This window comes from Sipha flava, unplaced genomic scaffold (assembly GCF_003268045.1).
Source record: "Sipha flava isolate LNK unplaced genomic scaffold, YSA_version1 461_pilon_pilon, whole genome shotgun sequence".
Lineage (NCBI taxonomy): Eukaryota > Metazoa > Arthropoda > Insecta > Hemiptera > Aphididae > Sipha > Sipha flava.
In genome coordinates this window covers 51,042-67,976 of record NW_020273231.1, presented here as the reverse complement: position 1 = coordinate 67,976, position 16,935 = coordinate 51,042, and the positions used below count along the sequence as shown (strand labels likewise).

The following is a 16,935-nucleotide window of genomic DNA, read 5'->3' as shown; positions in this document are numbered from 1 at the left end:
AATCGAAAATCTATTTTATGCTGACAAAGACGTAGTTTAAACGATGCGTTTTTGGTTCAAACCATATTTTCGTTATTATTTTTACCGCAACCGACGAGTAGAAACATTTGTAGTGTATAGTTTCTCTTTATCATATTCAATATTTTCTTTATAATACAGTTTTTCCCGTCTTTAATACGCCGTGAAAATTAAAGTCGATTTCCACGGTAGGTATGTGTTTATATGTGCGTACGAGAGCGCTGTATGACGTTGGTCACAACGACCTCATTGGATGTCATTGCCGCTGGGCAATACCTATTGGATGGATGATGCGTGTAATAATAATAACACAGCCAGAGGAAGCCGAATGAACAATTTGGAGAGTTTATGTAAAAAAAAAAAGCATTTAATACGCACGGATAGAAGTAATATCATGTCTGTCGAGATTAAATGTTAATATTAAATAATTTACACTGCGCAATACAACGAAATTACATTTATCAATTTTTTTTTTTTCATTCGCTTACAACGTAGTTATGCGATAAATATATAGATTCATTGAATTACGTTTTATAATAGCACTTGAAGAGCGAGTTCCGAGAGATGAATTGATAAAAATAATAAAAATAATGGCTCTGATTCGTGCGCAAACAACACTATGTTTATATATAACTGGAGCAGATGAACTAATGGTTTTATCGAATTATAATTGAATATTTTTTTTCAATTTTTTCAAAAAGTATCGAATACGACAAATGTATAAATTTTTTGGTAATAGGAATTATATATATATATATTTATTATACTTGTTTTTTGTAAAAGATAGGTGGAAAGATGTGGTTGAGGCAGTAATGATCCTAAATGGACTGTAAAAGCTTGAAGAGAACTGTTTTTTTGTAAAAATTATATGATTTGAAGTAGTATTTTTTAAATCACAACATTATTTTTAATTTTAAGGACTAAAACAATATATGTATCGAAAAATTTTATTTCTAAAAACTGAAATTTGAAGTTTTAATGACTAATTTATTATTTGGCTTGACATTAGATTTAACTTTCATCGAGTTGTTCGGAATTAAATATACATGATTTAACTAAAAAAAAAACTTCTAAAAAAACTATTACAAGAGATATAGTAAAAATGCAGTTCAACAACGAGTTAAAAAATTACACATTAATTGACGAACATATACCCATGTAATTTAATTCCAGATCATTTGTATTTTTATATTATGGAAACTATAATAATTCTCACTATATCAAAACTACGTATAAATTGGGATCCTAAAAAAAATTTATTTTGCATGCAATTGCCAAACACATCTTGATTGTTAGGTTCAACATTTTGTTTGGAGTCTATAATATAGTAGGTAGGTACATGTAATAATCGTTCGATTATCCATACTTAGTATAACATTAGAAGTTTATTTTGATTTGTTTTAAAATGCTACATATTTTGACTCAATAAAAGTTGTTATATATACATGTCATACTATGTATATATAAACATATATGTATAATGTATATAGTACTTTTATATATTTTTAAAGATACTTTCTATTTGACCTTTTCACATTATTGACCTTGAAATACGAATTGCTACGGTTATATGCGTTATATATAGGTATATATATATATATATACATGTATGAAATATGTGTTATGTATAAAAATAGAATACTATGTAAGAATATAATTTGGAGGGTTGAAGAAATAAAAAAAAAATTAATAAGCAAGAGTATAACTTATATTTTACATGTAAGACGCTGGCTGTAACATAGACAAATCAAATAATAATTTTAAATCTTAATTAAAAAATTTAATTTATTTAACACTAAAAATGTACTGTCACTTTTGTTGGACAACATTTTATGAAAGATTTTCAAAAACCAATGAACTTAAAAAGAAACTAAAATAATCGATAAAATAAGAATTAAATGTATTATTTGAAAATAACGTCGATATAGAGTTTTAATAAACAATTATATTGCTACTATATTTTATTTGTTACTGGCTTTTAATACACTGAGTGAAGAATTTGGTAAGAAGTTAGCAGGTCCAATTGGATCATAAAATCTGATGCAACTGATTTTCAAGGTCGAAAAATATATCTGGATTACTGATATATTTTTTGCAGTTAATTACATCGAATCTGTATAAGGATATAATACTTAAAAACATGTTTTGTTCTTTATTTTTTAACCCACTCCGGTCGTTCAACTCTGATGAGTGGTGAAAAATATAACGCAAATGAAATTGAAGGTTATTTTTATAACATAAAAAATTGTACTTTATAACTATTAGTGTGTTATAATTATTCAATTATGGTACAGTTAATTATATAATCAATTCATATTTATAATATATTGTAGACACAAAAAATGTATAACGTTAATAGTTATAACTGTTTTGACTAATTATTAATTTATTTTGATTTCTATACATATTTTTTTCTTCTGTAGTTTACTTATATCTTACAAAATATTATATTATATAGGTATGAGAAAGAATTATTTGAATAAAATTAAATAGTTGAACTTAAGTATGAATTAATTTCATTATTTCTATTTGATAAAATCAATAACATTTAAAAGTTTTTAGCATGTACCTACAACATTTTTATATTTATGTTTGTAATATAAAATTGGTATATTACTATGTAGTCATTCAAGTAAATTATATCTGATATAAAGTTAAAAAATAATTTACCATTGTTCTACATAAAGTGAAATAATTTTTGAACTCCTATTTATTTAAAATATTATTTTATGAACATTAAATAAACAAAAAATATATATATGGTTTATTACATTTTACATTTATTTATAACATAAACAATAGTTATTATATTGAATAAACATAAGATAAATTATACATTTCCGCCAAAATGGACGTTACAATAACATATAAACTCAATGCATCCAATAATTAAGACGATTTTTTTTCCATTTTATACGTAGGTAAAAATTCCTTTATTTTAAATACTTAAACAAGAATTTAATGTAAATAAAAAATTAACTAACTTATTAGAATACGTTCACACGAAGTAATATTTGTCATATATTTTGAACCATATATTAGATAAAAATAGTTGAAACGAAATATTTTTAGGGTATGGTTTTAAAAGTTATGTTATATTAATATTTATACTCGAAAAAACAGAGCGACCGTAGTTTAAGACTTTTAATTTCTCATTTAGTTCTTTTGATTTTCGCAAATTGGTCAACTTATTACACGGTTACGCTTCCAGTCGTATATATACCGTGCCATATACATATAATATACTTCTATAGAAATGTAGAAATAATGGAAATAATTTATTTGTAATACAGTCGTACGAGTCGCAAATATAAGTATATTCCCTATACAATCAAAGATTATTTAACAAAATAAGTTATTTTTATTGTTGCATGGTATTTGTATAATAGGTTCGATACACTGTAGATCAGAAACTGTCCATAGAATTTGTAATTGTGTGGGAATTCAAAATAGCATACGGTACTTCAATGACAAGGTTAGAACTTTATTATTATAACGTTAGAAGATTAGATGATTTATTATATATATATACTTTTTTTTATAATAGTTGTAAATATTTTATACAAGTGTGTCGTTCCACAATGTATACCAGGCATATTCTGTAAAATTATTAAAAATTGTCCAGCACATCCAGTAACAATGCTAATATTGATAGATGATGTTAGTTTTGCCTACTTATATTGTTGTAAGTCAAACTATAACTGTAAGATGGAAAATAGATAAATTCTCAATTTACCTATTTCAGCATTGTCAAAATAAAATGCGCTCGTCATCGATTCATTTACAATTATTATAAGTAGTTATTTTAGTTATAAACATTGATTGGTTTTAAACTTTTATATAAATAAATATGAAAATATGAATTTAAAGTTATACATTAGGTTCGATAATATTAATAAAGAATGAGTTTTCAATAGTTTCAACTTGCGTTTAAATACAATTAATTGTAGTGATTAAATTGAAATTGAATTACAACTAATTTTTCAGAACAATAATATACCCTATTATTTTGTGCTCAAGTAGGGAATATGTTAGCCCACTTCTTTCTTTTTTCCAGCCATTTTTACCCAAAAATATTTGATAGTATACCAACCAAGAATAAAGTTCTTACTTTATAAATGAGTACAGCATTTTACCAAAATTGTTAGTCACCTCAAAAATGTTGAGGCCTGGTATATTGACCCTTTAAATTTATTACTAATTTAATTTTCATTAATTTCCTGTATTAATAAAAACATTTTTTCTGAAAGTAGTAACTTTTTTTCAATGGCATTTGACTAAGATAATTACAACATTATCAATTTAAATATGAAGTTTAAATTAAATAACAGCTGTTGTAGGTACAAAAACGTTGAATAAAATTTGTGAATTTTGTACTCAATAATATATTGTACGTCATATGTTAAATAGTTAAATTATTAAATCATTTATGACTAGTAAATATACGAATGAAGCTATTTATTTACATAATCTATTTCTCTATATTGGCTATAAATACACTTGGATATTGGATGAAGTTTAATTGTAAATTTGTTACTCATTGGTATGTCTATCATAAAGCAGTTTATACCCTGTTGAAATAATAAACTTGCATAATAAAATATATATGTATTTTTATATTAATAAATGGATTTTTATTGTAAAAAATTACGAACTATATCATTGTTATAAACGGTGGACTGCACATTATGCATTTATTACGTGAAACGAATTCCACCAGACAGATGATAAGTTTTCGTCATTTTTTTAATTTGAATTGTGATCGTTGTCCCAGTCAATAACTATAGTATAGCTATATAATAACTATATAGACTAGCATTTTATGTTTTTTCAACATTTTGTAATCCGACCCGACAAGTGGCAAAAAGTGAACAGAGTCATATTATACATGTGTATTACGCCTACGGGTGCCCCGTCAAGACGCATCTCTTATTGCGTTAGATATTTTCCCATGGCTCCTACATAACAATAGTCCCGGGCAGGAAGTCTTTTTAATCCCCCATTTGTCTTCAAAAGACAAAAAAAAAAAAACACCCTCCTTGAGTCCGTCCGCTTTTTGTGACAGGTACCAGGTCAGGTTTTACAAAAGCTAAAATGAAAAATCAAACAAGTTTAGTTCTACAATAGTTTAAACTTGTGTTAAACCGATGTTTCCGACAGGTAAATAAAGAGAAAAAAATGTAATACCTAAGTTTTCAACATTTACTCTAAACAATTAAGATGAAATTATTAGTTGTTAGTAGAAAATATTATTGTTTTTAATAGCATTGAACCATGTAATAGATTCATTGCCTGAAAAATTTTATTCCATTAAAAATATGAAAACTAAACACTTACTTAATATTTGTAATATTATCTGATATTCTCATTCTAGTACTCTCCTAGGGCGTACACACTTGTATTAAAGTTGTCGCATGTTTTTAATTCACATTTCGCTGTATTCCGGTAATCGTTTGCTGGTTAGTGATTTCATTTTTTTGCAACGCTTTATTATTTGGTCTGTATTCTGTAAACATTGTGTAAAAAATATTTATTACTCGTATATGTATTAGAATACTAGAATATCGTTACAAATCAGTTATAATTATCTAGGTGTTATAATTAGTCCCTATTTTATAAAGTAGTTTCAATTTAGTAAACAACAAAGTCAGTTGTTCTGATTTGACATTCGATATCGCGATTTAATTAAAACTCGATTAAATTATATTTAAATCTGGTGACGTGAAATGTATAATTTAACTACAAACAATTAAACAATAAGCATGTGTAATTAAGTAATAATCTTTAATATTAATGAAAATTATAGTAATAATATTTTCAAATAAATAACGGTTATGCTGTTTGATTATAAACATATTTCATGCACATATGCAATACAAAAATGTATATGTGTATATATGGAAAAGTATAAATTTGTTTGTACCTACATTTTTCCTAAATGCGCTACGAGTATATTAGTATTGTATATTTTTTTTATCTTTTATAATTTATATTCTTTTAAATGCATATTTGATGTTAATGTGAACATATAGTTATTTTATGCATCTAGACGTTTAGTGTACTTTGAGTAATTAATTTTATAAATTAAAATACATTTATCTCAGCTTTGAACTTTTTTTATTTACATATACTTTATGAATCTTACAATTTATCCAAAATTAGTAATCAATTATTTAAATTATTGACACACTGCTGCGTTTAATATGATCATAAATTAAATCAAATATGAAAATTAACTGTAATAATTATATTCATAAGTAAATTTGGTATTTTTCTATAACAACATACAATTCTTTTTGTATTCCTTCCGAAATAATGATTACAAATTAAATTAGGATCATCGGTTAATGATTGATTTAATTAATTGATTTTACGAAAAGCCAATATAAATAAATCTAACTATAACAATTATAACTACGGTTGAAAACTATATATTATGACTTAAAAAGAATATAATAGCATTTATTTACGGTTTTCAGTTCTTCCCAGTTAGTAAATTTTACTCGATTAAAATTAAAACTATCTGTATTTAAATCATAATTCTAATGTGAGAAAAGAATTTGTAAAATTGATAAAATTCGTTTTCATTAGTTATTTCAAATATATATTGAGATGTTATAGGATGAACACCAGACTAATGAGTAATGATTATATTATTATATTTCGGATTTACAGTATATATGACAATAAAGTTCACACAAAAGATAACATAAGAAATAAATATCAGTCATTAATTAAAGTATTTAAATAACGTTTGGTTCTGATTGCTTAAAATCGGTTAAGATGGCGAAAGAATATTGGAAAACCGTTAATATTGCGTTTGAATTGTGTAACTTGTGGAAGATAGTTGGGTTTCAGTAATAAGAGATTTGGTCACGCCCTACTGCTGCATTCATATAAAACGACAGGAAGAAGGAGGCTCTCGAACTTCATTCATCCCCTGAGTAAAAAAAGACTTATATGGATATAAAGTGATATCATACCAAAAGATTTTTCAACGTCTTCTTGATGGGAAACCCCGCCAAGAAGACACTGAAATCCGGTTTTATTACTATTATGTTTGAAAGATGTTTGTTTTGTTCAATCTTCGTCATTATACAAGAGGCGTTTCTGGCTCGTACGTGACACCGTGGAAATCCGTTGCTAACCGTTACGATTTGACTAGTTCTCATCCCAGAAAATTGTTGACAGTTAAGGCGTTTTTTTATTATTATTATCATTTTGAATATAATTAGACTAAAGGAAATATCCGTTCGTATTATAATATAATACGAACGGATATTTCCTATTATTATTTATTTTTAAAAAATATATAATACTTTGTTAATGTATTTGATGAAGTATTATATGTCTTTTAGCTTACGATAGTGTCTTGAAACAAGTAATATAGATATTTGATAGAATTAGTCACTTTTACACTGATTATAAGATTCCATAAATTTAATGTATAACTATTATAATATTTTCAAACTTTTTTCCTTTACCCTTCAAGTGTTTAAATGTATAATTTTATAGATCTATGTTATTTCAATACATCACTTACCTATCAAAATTTTAAAATTCAACTTGAAGAATAAATAACAACCACCTGATAATGTAAAAAAAAATAATAATAATAGCTTTGTAAATTAAAATGTTTAATATTCATAAATTACTTTCTACTGATAATTATATTAATATAAATGCAAAACTTTCATAGTAGAGGATTGCTACAAATACAAGATGTTATAATTATATTTTAAATCTTATATTAAATAAAATAAAATATTTTGAACAGAGAGTGTATAAATAATTTATATAATTTTAATATATAATATTTATATAATTTATAATAACTATTGTACAGCTAATATAATAAACTCTAATCACCTTGAAAAATTGCTCCGTGATTTATTTTGTGGATTTAGATAACGACCGCACAACGATTACAAAACATCCTTAGATTAACTCACCTAAGATCAGTCTCTATATAAATGGGGGAATCTGCCGTTATTCAAGTACTGTTTGTACAATGGGTCGGATAAGCTGCACAAAAAAAAAAAATAATGATAATAATAACCAAATAAACCATCGTATCAACTTTTCAAAGAGATAATTTTAAAGAATATTTCATTATTAATTTAAAAGAGTCAATCATATGGAAAATTGTAAGATTACAATGAAAAAAAGGTTCCTACCAGTAAGAATGAAATAGAATAATACCGCTACGAATCTATTGATAAATTCAAGTTTAGTTACTCTAACGTTTCTAACCATAATATTTTTCTTTACAAATATGATAGGTGTCTAATTATTCGCAATGTTCGTATTATTTTATCTTACCAATCTTTGTCATTTGTGTTTAGATATCTTTAAAATATTAATGAAATGTAAAACTTTTTTGTCTTTATGTTCTCGGAAATTATTTTATATTAGAAACACAAATTTATTTAAATAAAAATTCAGCTATTCAATAAATATATTTTTTAGTACGTAAATAAACACAAGGTACTCAGTATAATTTGCTTCTAAATTTTAAAAATAATCAAATAAATATATATATATATATATATATATTTTTAAATAATAATAAGGCATGAAAAAAATGTCATTTATTTCTTTTTATTTTCACGAAAAAGTAATTGCAGTTAATTTCTCTTTAACAATTATAGTCACACTTTTTTTGAATTTTATTTGTTAAAAATCGTAATTAAATTTATAAAAGTATAATAAAAGCGTGTTTGAATCACATCAGATAGAAATATTCCAAAAATCATGTAAATACACATGCGTCACGTCTCATCGCTCTAGTCTCTCAGTCAACTACTTTTTACATAATTTTTTTACCATACTTGTATCATCGATACGGAAGATGTGACATTCGTGATCAGAAAACTGCAATGTTTCATCTATTTGACATTGGTTTTAATGTCACTATTAGTAGTTTATTGTTAGCAAATTGCTCTACACGTATTTTCAATTGCCTGTTTGATATGTTAAATTCCTGTACATTCCATTTTCACTATTATAAAATCTTAAAAAATGTTATTTTGTTAGCATTTTAATTGTAAGCATTTCCGTAGACTTAAAGTTGGCCTTGTAATTTTGTGTCTTAACAATTTATTTTGATGCAATAATAGTTGTCTTCTGAACATTGTTTTAATATACGAGTTATCAGAACAGTACAAAAATAAATCTTAATGTAGAATAGAAAAGTTTTTATTGAAAAATTTTCTTGTCATTATTTTTAAGTATACCTACCTATATACTAATTCATAGTACGAATATGTATAATTACGAACTTGTACTTATACATTAAGTCAAAACATACGGAAAAAAAATTATAAACGTTATTATGGAGCCAATATCAAGGTGAAATATATTTATATGAATACATATAAATACTCTAAACTGAATAATTATCAATTTATCAAACGGCACGTTTATTATTTCCTTTATTCTATTCAGTTTGAGTATTATGATAATTATTATTGCAATCTGAATTAAAAATGTTTCGGTGAGAAAATAAAAAAGCAATATAACGAGTATTACATATCTATTAACATTAGGTACTAAATTAATCAATTATGTCTTCTAAAACTAATTAATTGCTTAATTACTAATACATACCTGTACATAAATACCTACCTATACGGCCATACTTGTATACAATAACTATTTCAATCAAGTTATAAATATCTTACGAGAACACAAATATTTTTTAATTTCTACATTTTATTGAAAGTATGTATACCGGTGCTGAATATCAGTTAACGCTCCCTAATTACCCTAATGGTGATCATCAATGCTATATTTGTCACTCGTCAGAGCTAAAAAAAGCCTCATACCATAATTAGATTCATATAAATGTATTTTAAAATATTAATACCTACATAGGATATAGATTATAGATACTAGTTTACTTCAGGAATTGGTATATATACCCATATAAATTTGTTTCCTTTTGCATCGACGCCCTCAGGGTGCATTTAACTCTTGTCCCGTGTTTATTTTTTGGTTTACGAATTGCCGTACGTGCACTGAAGAAGAGTATATTATTATTGTAATATATGGTATAGTATTTAAACTGCAAAATCGAGATCCGCTGTACAAACGTCCGCCGTCCCCCAACGGACAACATAATATACAAAAAGAGACCTACATAGGACTAATTGCCTTCTGGTTATCCTCGGGCTGGGTTTATCTAATGTATACATCGCCGCTATAATATTTATTGTGTTTTTATCATCTGCCGCCAGCCCCAGTACATTATTTGTCGGAGATCCCTTTCGGTTCGACGAACACGTCCATCACTGTGGACTGTGTGTATGTGTGTGTATGTGTGCGTGTGCGTGCCCTTGTATTTTCTTTCTTTTTTTTTTTTTTTTTTTTTTTGTCTGCTTTATGACTTTTATCACGCGCATATACTGTCTACAAAGAGAAAAATAAAAAAAATATATAACGCACGAACAACATTTTGAAACCACCCCCGACTGACGGCTGATCCCTTGCAGTCCGTACCACCGGTTGTGGCAACGTTCCGACCAATGGTAGTACCGGGACGGACCACATATGACACGCCTATAGTTCAGCGGGGTGTCTGTAGCCGCCGCCGCAGTCACAGGGACGTATTTGTCGGGATCGAGTTGACATTTTGATCTCGATCGTCACGAATAGTGCGTCCGTCGGATTGTCGTTGTTTATTTTGTTGTTGTTATTGTTTTTTCTTAAAATTTTTCTATTCCTATTACACGGATCACTATGCAAAACTTTACAGAACACATGTCCGATACCACAACCAAGCCAACGAATAGTAAGTTAAGATTTTTTTCTTATCACAAGTCAATGTCTTGATCTACCGTTTAAGTCTTTTTCGTAACCATTCATTTTGATAACTATTAAACTTTTTCTAATACATTTCGTTTAATTATATATGTACGAATATATTATATGTATTATATATATATATATATATATATATATATATATATATATATATATATAACTCGTAAGTTATTTCATTAGTAATTTATTTGTCAAAGAAGTAGTAAAAGTATTTTAAATTCTATAATCCGGCGTACTATAGTTGATTCTTTATTAGTAAATTATTAACGATCATTAAAACTTCATTTAGTTTTTGATTAATTTATGAATAATTTAAATCAGTAAAATGTGTTTTAATTCTCGATTAATTGCTGTATAGTTTAACTCTTGTCATACATAAAATGTGTTTTAGGCTTAACGCGTAATACTATCTATAATAATATTTTTATTTTTTTGTTTTAAATAGCATTTTAATAAATAGTTTTAATGTAAAATTATTAATTTTCCTAATAACAACTAAATTATATATTCAATTAATAGTATAATACAATCTTTAATTAAATATACCTTTGCTTTATTATAAGATATTAACATAATTAACATAAATGATTGTATTTATTTTACTCTATGAAAACATATAGTTCAATTAATATTTGGTACTAACTAGAGAATTTAATTACAATTTATATCGAAAACATATAAAATTGTTACAAGGCCTAGTAAATATAATTAGTTCTTAAAATATATTTAACGTAGAAGCTAAAAATAGTACAAATATTTTAAAGAAGAATACAATAATACATTCAATTTGTCTTATTTATTTAAGTATAATTTAATTCAAATAATAAAATAATAAAATATTAAATTGAAATTAAAAATTATTAAATTATTAATACTCGTAAATTAATATATAAATAAATAAAAAAATAGTATATATAATAATAAACAAATAAATTCTTAACCTAGAGTATCATTATATTCGTAAATTGCGACCGGTTTCGAATTAAAAATTCACTGTCAGGTATTTACAAAGTTAATAAAATCGCGATTTTATTTATTATTCTTCAGATAAAAATTATATATTCAACTTTTATGGGTCTTAAATCTAAAACAAAAAACATAATATTAGTTAAAAATATTACACTTAATTGTTATTAAATTTCAAATTAAACGTTTTTCATAGCCTTTTAAGTTAATCAATAATATAATGTATTTAATATTCTACTTTATATTTTTAATATAATGATAATTTTAAAAAAAATATTTATATATGGGTATGATATATATTCCGTTTCATTTAATCTGTAAAATAATCTGCTATTTTCCAGACATAGTTAATTTAGTAAATGCATAAAATATCATTAAACAAAATATTTTTATATTTAATGTAGATTACAATTAAAATTGCATTACAATATGTTATGGGTCAATATTTCTGGAAAACATGTTATGAAATTATGATTGCTTAATGTAATACAATATGCGTTTAGGAAAATTTTCTTAATTCAATATTATTTAATAGAAATTTTATTGATTTCATGCTATGCTGATGTTGAGTGTTATACGTGTATTCTACACATAGCTTGTAAATTAACAATAACTTATTAGAAATAATCTAATAATCTTCTAGGACCGATAAAAATATTTCATTTCCACAAGACCTAATTTTATAAAAGTTCTTCGTATACATTGTTAGTAGAGGCTAAAAGAATTGATATTTACTAATATATGATAAGAACGGATTAATATTAGCTCTATTTGAATCTCGTTAGTAAATCCTTTTTTTTATAATACTTACATAAGTAACAATTGTGTCAATTGCAAAAAACATAATATTTTTCCCATTTTTACACACAATTAGAGCGGTCAATAGTGACTTTTAATACTAAATTTCTATAATTAGGTAATAAAAGAACATTTTCTATTGATGCTAACGTAGATGTTTTACTAATTGGATTTAATTTATAACCAATAGAATGGCTTATAATGGCTTACAATAGATATAGATATTTTAAAAGTGAATGACTAATATAATAATTTAAAATTTATAAACCCAGAACATAATTCTCATAATGGCTTATAATGGCTTATAGTTGATATAGATAGTTTAAAAGTGAATGACTAATATAATCATTTAAAATCTATAAACCGGGACCATAATTTTTACACAGCATATGGGAATTTATATGTAACAAAATGTACGCATATTTGGCTTTTTGAATTTAATTCATAAGACTTTGATTGTAGATACCACTAAAAATAACATTTAAATTATTATTATAATTTATTTATTTTTTTTTTTTATTTACAAAAACCAGTATTTAGATTTTCGAATACTATTTTAATTAAAACAATTTAAATGTATGATGCAATTGTTTGTAATTAATTCATTTAACATGCAAGAAAAAAAATATAAATATTTGAATATTGTAAAATGTTAAAAATATGTAGTTTGGGAAATCGATACAGTTAATAACCGTCTGCGAAGATTTAACGTAAGCTTGAGCATTATTACATTAAATATGAGTATAATATACATTCACATCGACATGGATTGATAATTAAGGTAATGAAGTGAATGTGTGCGGATCACCCCACAGCATAATCGATCATATGACCAATTGACGGTCTGGGAAAAACAAAAGCAAATTGTTTTAATACAACGCATACGTATTGGTAAAGGAGCACTTAGAGTTAAATAACAAATTGATGATAATTGTACTATCTGACCATATGTCCATAAAGCACGTAATCCGCTCGCCCTCGCGCTGTACACCATCGGTTCACACACTTACCTGTCGTTACTGTTGTGATGATGTGCAGTTTTCACATCAGTACCTGTGTATATATGTGTGTGTATGTGTGTGTGTGTGTGTGAGTGTTTATACATTTAGTAACGTGTATGTTTTTTCCTGACCGAATAAAAATGCATTTCGATGGGTAGTACACGCAGTGACAGATGACACCGGCTGACGGTGCACTAATTACGCTCGTTTGCCCCATTGTTTGTTGCGTAGTTATACATATCTGTAGGGGGTGTGTTTCAATAACGCACTTGTTTCGACCATAATTTCACGTGATATATGGGAATGGGGCGGCAGGGAGGGTTAACGGTACAGTCACGTAAATAAGAGGCGTTGCACGGACTTCCGGACCTGTTGTTTCCTGCGTCTTCCCATATTATATCGTGCGGGCACATAGCTACGCTACCGGAACCGTCAGATCAAAACACGATCGTAGACCACCCTGTTTAGTCGACGGGGGTGGCGAATAATTCGGAAGTAGTCAGGTGTAGTTGTTTTTTCTCGGTCCATCTGTCCCGATGATTGTTTGCTCGTTATTAATTATTGTGGGTCATCATCATCAATTATCGATACGTAGTTCCCATGATGACGACGATGATGAGTTATTCCCACGGAAAATGACAATGTTTCGACGACCTAGAGCAATTTTACTTATTTTTTTTTTCGTTCTGTTTTTTTTAGGCAGAATCCTGTACGATATACCGTGTAAAGTATGTAAAGACTTTTCGTCCGGCAAACATTACGGTATATACGCGTGCGACGGGTGTGCGGGTTTTTTCAAAGTGAGTAACACATACATTTGCCGTAGGAGACAAATGTTAAAAAAAATGTGTGTGTATTAATTTTCAATGACTTTTAAAGAGATCTATTCGACGCAACAGACAATACATTTGCAAATCAAAATCAGAAGGTGCGTGCCCGGTGGACAAAACCCACCGGAATCAATGTCGAGCTTGTAGACTTCGTAAATGTATGCTCTCGGGCATGAACAAAGATGGTTAGTAAAAAAAAATATGTTTTAATTTTTAAGTAAAATAATTATGACTCGTCATTTTTTTTTTTTTTTTATTAATATTTAAATCGTTACAGCTGTTCAACACGAACGTGGCCCTAGAACATCGACGGTACGCCGACAACTCCAGGGTTTGTGCTATTCCAAAGATAGATCGGCTAGTAATTCTCCACCGTTGGACCTGACGCCTAAAAGATCTCCAGAATGTTCAACTACTTGTTCGACCCCGCCCAGTAGATATATCCCCGAGTCACATTTATATCTGTCAGCTTTTAGACCGCAGGTAAATCATCGTCGGAATTAAAATAAATTACAGTGACGTATTTATAAATACTCGTATATACTATTATGTTGTACGTCATGATTAGATGTGTATTTTAAATTGCCATATATTTCTCAGATGTCAATAATGCCAAGATTTTTAAACACCATGAGGCTCACCCAAGCTGTTTACGAAACCGCCGCATCAATTTTGGTGACAGTTTCGACGGTCAAAAGTTTTCCGGCCTTAATGACTTTACCTTTTGTTGACCAGGTAATATCAATTAATATTTACTATTAAATATAAAATCTATGTATGACTTATGCATGTTTTTTTTTTTCAATCGTTTAAAGTTTGAACTGCTCCGAGAGAGCTGGCATGAACTGTTCATTTTAACAGCAGCCCAATATTTTTCGGACACTGACATCTTTTTACTGCTCGAAGAACATAGATCCAACTTTGGATCTTTAGATATTGAGGAACAAACCACATTGTTCAAGAACACGCTAACCACCGTTAAACATCGGCAAGTCGATCCGATTGAACAGTATTTGCTGAACGAAATCATATTGCTCAAAGCAGGTAAAATATTTATACATTTACAGCATGCATCGGTATTTAAGGTGTTAATGGTATTTTACGTTTGTGGACAGAATCGGTCAAAGACCGAGGTTGTTCAGAAAACACGGAGACTATTTTGGACGGGTTATCCGTGAAAAGTAAAGAAGCCCTTAGACGACACGTGCATCATGTTCACTTGGCTAGACCAGATGCCCGTTATGAAGAGTTGATCGAAATATTGCCTTGCATTCGAGCTGTACCAAAAAACACCGTGATCGAGTTGTTCTTTCGTCGGACCATCGGCCAAACTCCTATCGAACCATTCGTGTGTGGCACGTACACCAATTACCTCCAAACTGCCCCGCACTTGCAGACAATCATTAGCAAGGCAAAAATATGCCATTGCTTACAGTGAACGTATGTAAATTATACTATATATTATACATCCATACAAAAGTGATATTGTACATATGAATATTGAAAATAAAATTATTGTTTAGTTCATACACATAATGCAGGGTTTGAAAAAAATTATTATGTTTATATAAAACTATATTGTATCGGTTTAAGCACACATTACACGAATAATTATTAATATAGTACCTATCAATTATTATTATACCTACCAAGCATTATTACTATTATAAGAATATATTTATTTTTTTTAAACTTTGATTGAATTATTTTTCTTAAATATATATTATAAATCCTAAAACTGGTTGGTTTTGTCAAAATATGAAAAAAATAGTACCTCCGGATGTGTGGGAACGGCGGCATTGAGTCTAGTTAAAATTCAAGATTTTTCTCTATTATTGTTTTTTTTTTTCTGAGTGCCACTACACTCGAAAAGCATAATGCGGGTGATTAACAATTGCGATGGCTCCACGGGATGTCAAGTATTGTTTAAAACAGGAACGTCCCGAGGTCACATAGGAAAACAAGTTGAATCGATGTTTATAAAAAAATAATGCACTCGTTTATTGATAATAAAAGAATATATGTGCATACATTAACAAAATAAATTGCTCTCAAACATTTACTTATGATGTTTTGAGTACGTTGAATCATAAATGCACCGGAGTCTGAAGAGTGCACTTAATCAGATTAAAAACACACATAATAAATATTTCGTAGTTATTAATGTTCAATAGACAGGTTTAATTTTTCAACATAATATTAATGCGGACAAATTAATATGTTTTACTTACACGGCCAATCCTTTGGATAAGTATTATTCTCGAACTAATATGATTCAGATGAAGCATTTATTATATGTATATATATTATTCGATATTCAAATGCGTCGAAAACTGATACGATTATAGTAGGAAGGCAAAAATGTCCTAAAACGATTAGTCTTGCCTTCCAAACGATACATAATATCCTATAGAGACTTGAGACGGTGTTGAAATACGCACGTGCAATCGTTTTACGTTGAACCAGAAGTTTCCTCTGATCACAGTATGCTGTAAATA

The 16,935-nt window shown here is 27.5% G+C and overlaps 1 protein-coding gene across 1 annotated transcript; it reads left to right on the top strand.

Moving 5' to 3' along the window:
- Positions 1-10,758: 10,758 nt before the first annotated feature.
- Positions 10,759-16,082, top strand: LOC112689676 (nuclear receptor subfamily 2 group E member 1-like). Its single transcript, XM_025563509.1, has 7 exons — positions 10,759-10,810; positions 14,307-14,407; positions 14,487-14,622; positions 14,715-14,920; positions 15,038-15,172; positions 15,253-15,481; positions 15,553-16,082. Exons 1-7 carry the CDS (start codon positions 10,759-10,761, stop codon positions 15,873-15,875), a joined length of 1,182 nt encoding a protein of 393 aa, XP_025419294.1. The 3' UTR covers positions 15,876-16,082.
- Positions 16,083-16,935: the final 853 nt, after the last annotated feature.

What these genes read in the sequence shown, in the direction of transcription:
- LOC112689676 (XM_025563509.1), top strand. Translation starts at nt 10,759, where the DNA reads ATGCAAAACTTTACAGAACACATGTCCGATACCACAACCAAGCCAACG. An exon ending in CACAACCAAGCCAACGAATA is followed by an intron (nt 10,811 to 14,306) that starts GTAAGTTAAGAT and finishes TGTTTTTTTTAG; the next exon opens with GCAGAATCCTGTACGATATA. An exon ending in CTCGGGCATGAACAAAGATG is followed by an intron (nt 14,623 to 14,714) that starts GTTAGTAAAAAA and finishes AAATCGTTACAG; the next exon opens with CTGTTCAACACGAACGTGGC.